Source organism: Camelina sativa, chromosome 15, assembly GCF_030686135.1.
Source record: "Camelina sativa cultivar CO46 ecotype springtype chromosome 15, ASM3068613v1".
In the NCBI taxonomy this organism is placed as follows: Eukaryota; Viridiplantae; Streptophyta; class Magnoliopsida; order Brassicales; family Brassicaceae; genus Camelina; species Camelina sativa.
Window position 1 is genome coordinate 17662789 of NC_141894.1, and position 6929 is coordinate 17669717.

A 6929-nucleotide genomic window follows, 5' to 3' on the forward strand; every position below is an offset into this window, starting at 1 on the left:
TAGAAGATGTGGGGAGATGAAATTTAATAAAAAGTTTGAAAATGGCGGGGATATGATTGTTTGGTAGACTTGTTGAGTTTATGATGTATGTAATGGTAGAGTTGTGGTTAGTAAATAAAGGAGGAGTATATAGAAAATAGTGTTTTATATGTGTGCCCTAGCTGAATGAAAGTTTGACTTTTCCAGGAATGGGATCAAGTAATGAGGAGAAGAGGTACCCACCAAGACTTTATAAGGAAGGAAAATCTCCATTACAGAGAAGGAGCATGCATCATAACTGCATATTGAGCAGTTTTGTTTTTATGAAGGAGTGCATTGGGGAGAACGTGTACAATGACATTTGTGATAATTCTCAAGTAGGAGTCATCTTGAAGCTAGCAGATAGTGATTATGTTTGGTGGGCGAAGCTTGTGCATCACATATTAACACGACAGTTGGCTATAGACCGGAGATATGAGATGTGGGCATTGATAGAAAGGAGTCCAATTAGGTTTTCCCTATATGAATATGAAGACATTACAGGCCTCAATTGTGAAACAATAGATGAGGAGGATAAGGTAGTGGTTGATCACAGAGCATTTTGGGAAGAGCTAAAGGTCGATGGGGGGGGGTGGGACCAAACTGGTATGAGTTGGATGAAGCGCTGAAGGTTTGCAGGACTTGGGATCCAGAGAAGAGAAAGATGACTGGATTGTTGTTTGTGTTGCATGTTGGTATTTTGGGAATCGCGAGGTCAAGTAGGATTCCTTTGGAATATGCAAAAAGAGTTGTGGATGGAAATGCATTTGAACGATTTCCGTGGGGGCGGGTTGGGTTTTGGGAGCTAATTCAGTCTATCAAAATTGTTTCTTTTGAGAACAATGGTTATGCAATCCATGGATGTGTGCATGTGTTAATGATTTGGGCTTTGGATTGTTTGGTTAACCTTGGGAAAAACATGGTAATAAAAGAGAAAGTGGTGATGATGAAGGGGAAGTCCCCCTTCTTAGCTGGGGTGGTGGCCGACCAAGGATTTCAGTTGCTGAGTTTCTAGCTAGAGAGAAACAGTTACATAAAAAGGTGTGTGTAGGAATGTGAATGTTTTTTATAATTTGGTGGTAGTTAATGTTTTTTGTGATCTAATAGTCGTTTTCACTGGCTTTGCAGGTGCAAGTACATCATTTATCTATAAGACGGAAAGAGGAAATATATCCAATTTGGGCAGGGGAGAATGCGGTGTTTGGGGAAGGAGTAGGTGGAAACAAGTTGCTTGACAACCTGCTGCATGATATAATTGAGGGTTGTGTTGATGAAAAACACTGGCATGAGGATAATGAAACGGTGGTTGTTGAGAAGAAGAGGATGGAGAAGAGGAAGCAACTTGCGTCTTCTTCAGATGATTTTGTGGACCCACCGCAACAGAAAGTTGGAAAAGTGAGTAAGGGCGGTAATAGGCAGTTTGAGCGGAAATCAAAAGGTGCGGCATTATCACCGATGGATAATCTGGCTGAGGATAGGGATGGAGAAAGTGAAACTTCAAGAAGTGGGAAAGGATCGATTTCGGATGTAATAAAACTGCTGTGTAGGTTGACAGCAAAAGTGGATACCATTGCTGAGCAACAAACCAATTTAGAAAAGAAAGTTGTAGACCTTGAGAGGGAAGTTGTCCAGCTGAAGGAGAGTAAGATTGGAAATAATGGGAAGGATGTCTTTAATAGCAATTATGGGAATAATGAGAGAAAGGTAGTGAATGATTGGGAGGTTGGTAATGAAGCGAACGATGGTTTTCAAGGGGAGGAATTGGCTAGAAGGACTAGAGATACTGGTGAGAATAAGGATGCTGTAGATACTGAGTCTACAACAGATGCTGGTAATCTATCTGGTGGCAAAGATGAGGTATGATGTCAAACGGTTTACAAAAAATAGTGGTTTAGCGTTGTTTTCAAATATTTTGTTTTTGTCTCTATTTTATTTTGTGTTTGTTTTATTTTTTTTGTCAAAGGTCTCAGTTTGGTTTCATAGGGTTTTGTTTTCTATGCAGACGTATGCTTAGTTGGTGGAGAAGTATGACAATTTGGAAGCTTGATTCATTTTCTTCGCAATAGGGGTTCCTTAATATTGTGTAGTTTCTGTTTTTATGTGTGAAAGCAGATTGTTAAGACTGAATATTATAACAATAAAGTTTACAATTTATGGTGCTACAAATTTTAGTCATAGTTTTTAAATCCCTTGGCGATAACACACATTCATGTCATAAATGTGTTGAAAATTGTTTGTTTTTAGTCAGGGCTTGTGCAGATGAAGCAAACCTCTCAGGATGAATATCCGATTACAAGTTGCGTGAGGAATCCAATGAAAAGGAAATCAAGACTATCGTTGACGAACATACGGCGGGAGGTAGCGCTAAGGCAACAAGAGGAGGAGCTCGATCAGAAAAAGTTAATGACTAGTTTGAAAGATCCTGCAGAGTTGTTGACGAAACATGTAGACACTGACGGAGATTCTCCTGTTGGTAGGCCAATGATTAAGAAAGTGGCATCTGTTTCAGAGAAGAAGAAAGTTGATTTTACTGGTTCAGGGCATGAAAAGGAAAAATACACTACAAACACAAGGAAGAAGGTCCAGATGCCATCAATGGACTCTCAGTTTTCTGATCCTATTGAGGTGCAAGCTAGGAAGAATATTGGACCAGCGATAAACCAATTTTATGTACTGTCTAAGCAGGGTGTATCAAATCCACCACTTTGTCCTCCTGAGAAATGTCGGCAGAGGAAACTGGCCTCAACACAACTACACCTGTATGTTGGCAGCTCTGTTGTAAAGCGTATTCTAAAAGGTAAAGTTTTGTCACCAGCACACTATGATCCCTTTGAGAAGGTAAGCGCATTGAAGGTTCAGAACTTAATGGAGTTCATTGACAAAGATTTGTAAGTATCCATTATTACTTCACATTTTTATGAACTTCTACATAACATTTCAGTAGAGTGGCTAACGATCGAACTACAAATGCAGGGAAGACATATTTGATTCATCAAACTCATCAGCCAACTTCTACCTGCCTATAATGACGCCAAAGGAGATGTGGCCTCCAAAAGATAAGCAGTACGGCTGGTTGAAGGATGCTGTAAGTGATCCCCAATTGATTATAAAGTGATTACAGCGTATTTATGTTTTCTAGTGTACTAATCTCTATAATATAATGTACTTTTCCCAGCATTTGTGCCCAATTATGCAGATGCTGAGAAAACGGTCGATGCAACCTATTTCGCCATTCTTATCAGATAGGATAACTTTCCTTGATCCTTGGTTTGTTAACCAATGGGCGCAAGATTACAAGCGGTTTGATACAGAGAAGAAATGGTTATGGCCTGACTGGTTTATAAAGGTCTACAATGGCCAATTTCCAAGTTATACACCCACTAACAAGCGATGGGTGGAGGATGTTGATATTATATACTTGGCACACAACATGAACAATGACCATTGGATGGCAGTTGAGGTTCATTTAATTAAGCGTCGGGTAAAGGTCTATGATAGCATTTGTAGTAAGTATAAAGACGAGGAAGTTGCTGAATCTTGCAAGCAGTACACACGTATGATTCCAGCGTTGATTCAAGCACTAGCCCCGCCAGATACGAAAAAACAATTAGGTGCTGCAGCCTTTTCATTCTACAGGATAAAAACGACACCTCAAAACTTTCAGACAGGGGATTGTGGTGTTTATGCTATTAAATTTATTGAGTGTCTAGCCATTGGTATAACTTTTGAAGAGTTATCGGATGCGGCGATGCCTGCAATTCGGTTAAAGCTTGCAGCAGAGGTTTATGATGAAGTCCCCGACGTAGATTGCTTCATACAGAAGTCTGATCCTAACCCACGTGGTTCCGAGACTGGGTGTGCGGAGTTCATCTCACAAACCAGGTTTCGTTGAAGGTTACTAATGGTTTCATATTTTTTGGGATACTATTAGGTGTCCAATTTTTTAATATAAAATTGTAAAATGCTAAGTTGCATCCAATTTTTACTCGTTTAGGTGATGGTCTTTAATTTACGTAGGTGAGTTGAGTAAATTCTCAGTGGAGCAAATCTCGACCTCCTTAATTTGATTAGACTTATATTGTAGCATTTGGTTTTACTTGGATATTGATATTGTGACATATTTACTACGTAATTAATTTTAAAGGTCAAAATCTACCCCCCCCCCCCCCCGCCCACCTACTTGGCAGTCAAGCATAGAAAACACAAAATAGCAACAATGTTCAATATGAGATAAATATCTATTACTGAAAGAGATAAATCTCTATTACTGAAAGAGATAAAAACTTTGTGAAACGGTTTACATATTTAAGTTAAAGTCTAGATGGATTGTTTAGTACATGCTAAATATTTAATTACAAAATACATGTCGTTCGATTGTGACCAACATGTCCACAATTTGAACAAGCATGTGGCTTTCTTGGATGTTTCCATTGCATCGCAACTTCAAACGGCCCTTTAATTCTACATAACTTCGGCCTTCCTGACTGAGTCCGAACATATGGTGGTTTAACTGCTTTCTCTTTCACACTTTCAGGCAGCTGGCAAGATGTGTCTTTTGGCATTATAGACTTCGCATAACCAGGCCGTAGGTAATCAACGCGGAAGTAAGGATCACACTTGGAAATCCTTGAAACATTTGCTTTTTCTGCCGCTGCGATCGCGTGAAAGATTGACAACATTTACGGACGTCCCACTTCTAACTTCGTAGTGATGAGAATCTATCTCTTGAACTTGTAAAAAACTTGCCCGTCTAACCCGTTCCTTGAACCAGTAAGAGAAACATTTGCATTAGTTACTATAACGGACTCGAGTTATTGTGGCATTGTATATTCTGATTTATAAAACCCAAAACTGTAATAGCTTCTCAACTCCTTTAGTAAGAACTGTACTCATTTGGGCAGCTTCTACTCGGCATCTTGCAAACCATCTTGTCAGCATCGACCGTATCTCGTCTAGCAGTTGAACAATAGGAAACGATCTTGCTGGTCTTAAGACTTTATTCAGGGATTCTGCAATGTTCGTCGTTGTAATGTTATATCTATCACCAGGGAAGTGAACTCGGGACCACTTACTCACATCAGCACGCTGCAAATAGGCATATAGTTTTGGATTCATTTCTTCTATCTGTCCTAATAAAACATTGAAATCGGATAGCCTATACGCAGTTGCTGCCTTTTTCACCAACCCAAACGTTTCACTACCTCTGAATCTAAGCATTATATTTTTGTGGAGATGGTAGGTGCAAATCCCTCGGTTTGCTAGTGGATAATTTATGTCTACTGCTTTCCCGATTGATTTATGTCTATCCGATATAATGACAATTCCCTCATCATCAGGAATTACACAAGATAGTTGTGTAAAAAACCAGTCCCAAGAGTCATCGTTCTCAGTATCTACAATGGCAAAAGCTAATGGAAAAATGTTATAGTTGCCATCTTGGGTTGTCGCTAATAATAACGTTCCCAAATATTTCCCCTTCAAAAATGTTCCATCAACAACTATGACTTTACTCATAAATTAAACCCATCTATGCTTGCACCAAAGGCAATGAAAACAGATTTGAACCTATCATTTTCATCCACTTTTAACCTAGTCATTGTCCCCGGATTTGATCTCCTAATCCTATATAAATAAGCTGGTAATTCTGCATATCCATTTTCATAGCTCCCCCTCACTAATTCCCTGGCGCGCTTAAGTGTACGATGCCCTTTCCAATAGTCAACCTATATAGAGATTCAAGACACCGATGTCAAGACCATTTATGTTTTGCCTCCATATGTGACAACCTACTAAATAAATTACCATAAGTGACGACCTCCAAAATTAATTACCTTAAGTCCATAACGAAGATTTAACGCCTCTGCCACATGAACTGGCACTACACCAGCTGCAACACCCCCACGAAATCCTTGTAAAGTTCTCCCAGTACTTTTGGAGTTGCTTTTCTTTCACTTGCAGAACGTTCAATTACCGAACATGTATGCCAATTCTTATAAATTCGTACATGGAATGGGGGACACATACCAATGTTAGAAGCTCATCCTCCATTTACAACCGGGAACCCAACATTGCACAACATACAAATTAGGCCTTGACTCCTTCACGATGAAATCAAACTTTTGTAACACTGTTAAGATCTTCAATGTACGCTCCAATGCTTTTTTCGAATAGAATTTTTGCCCTACCGCTAAATCAAAATAACCCGTCCCTGTGTCTTCACATGTGTTTGGTTCCCCACAATTCTTCTTCCTCACTTCACCCTTCCTATCTTCACTACTACTTCCCCGAATTGCCTCTTCTTCCATGGCCTCCTCATCATCTTCTCCCTCTCCAACTCACTCTCCTACCAACTTATATGCTAACCCACATTCTTCATCACCTGAACTTGCCCCATCACTGTCATCGCAACAATCAAATCTGTATTGCTCGTCTTCCTCATCACCATTTTCACACCCAATTAACTCTCCTTCCTCCCTCCTATAATCTGTAGCTTTTCTTTTACCAGCCGCCTTCAATGCGTAGTACTCCTCTGTTTCTATATTCAATTGCTTATGCTCTTTTAAGTCTGCAACATCGACTTCCTCTCTCTCACAACCACTCACTCGTTTCTTTCCAGCCGCCTTCATCATGTAATACTCCACTGATTTTTTCTCCATTACCTCCTTTACTTCCATAAGATCTTCTTTTTGCCCTTTTCCTTCGATCTGAACACACATCCGTCGCACAGCTTCTGCTTTGCACTGTCGTATAAATCCTTCCAACTGTCGCCCATTACAAACAAACACCGGTGGAGTGTCTTCTGGCAACGAATCTGCCGCCTTCTTCCTTGAAAGTTTGTATGATAGTTGCAATTCAACACTCTTTCTTTCCAAACCAAAATCCTCATACACATTCCAAGAAAATCATCGTAC

The 6929-nt window shown here is 39.8% G+C and overlaps 1 protein-coding gene and 1 pseudogene across 1 annotated transcript; one reads left to right on the forward strand and one right to left on the reverse strand.

Moving 5' to 3' along the window:
• Positions 1-245: 245 nt before the first annotated feature.
• Positions 246-3910, forward strand: LOC147926781 (uncharacterized; annotated as a pseudogene).
• A 944-nt stretch (positions 3911-4854) lies between these two features.
• On the reverse strand, positions 4855-5532 carry LOC104748592 (uncharacterized). The gene has a single exon (XM_010470207.2). It carries the CDS (start codon positions 5530-5532, stop codon positions 4855-4857), a length of 678 nt encoding a protein of 225 aa, XP_010468509.2.
• Positions 5533-6929: the final 1397 nt, after the last annotated feature.

Bases quoted from the DNA above. Each gene is read 5' to 3' on its own strand.
- LOC104748592 (XM_010470207.2), bottom strand. From the start codon at position 5,532: ATGAGTAAAGTCATAGTTGTTGATGGAACATTTTTGAAGGGGAAATAT.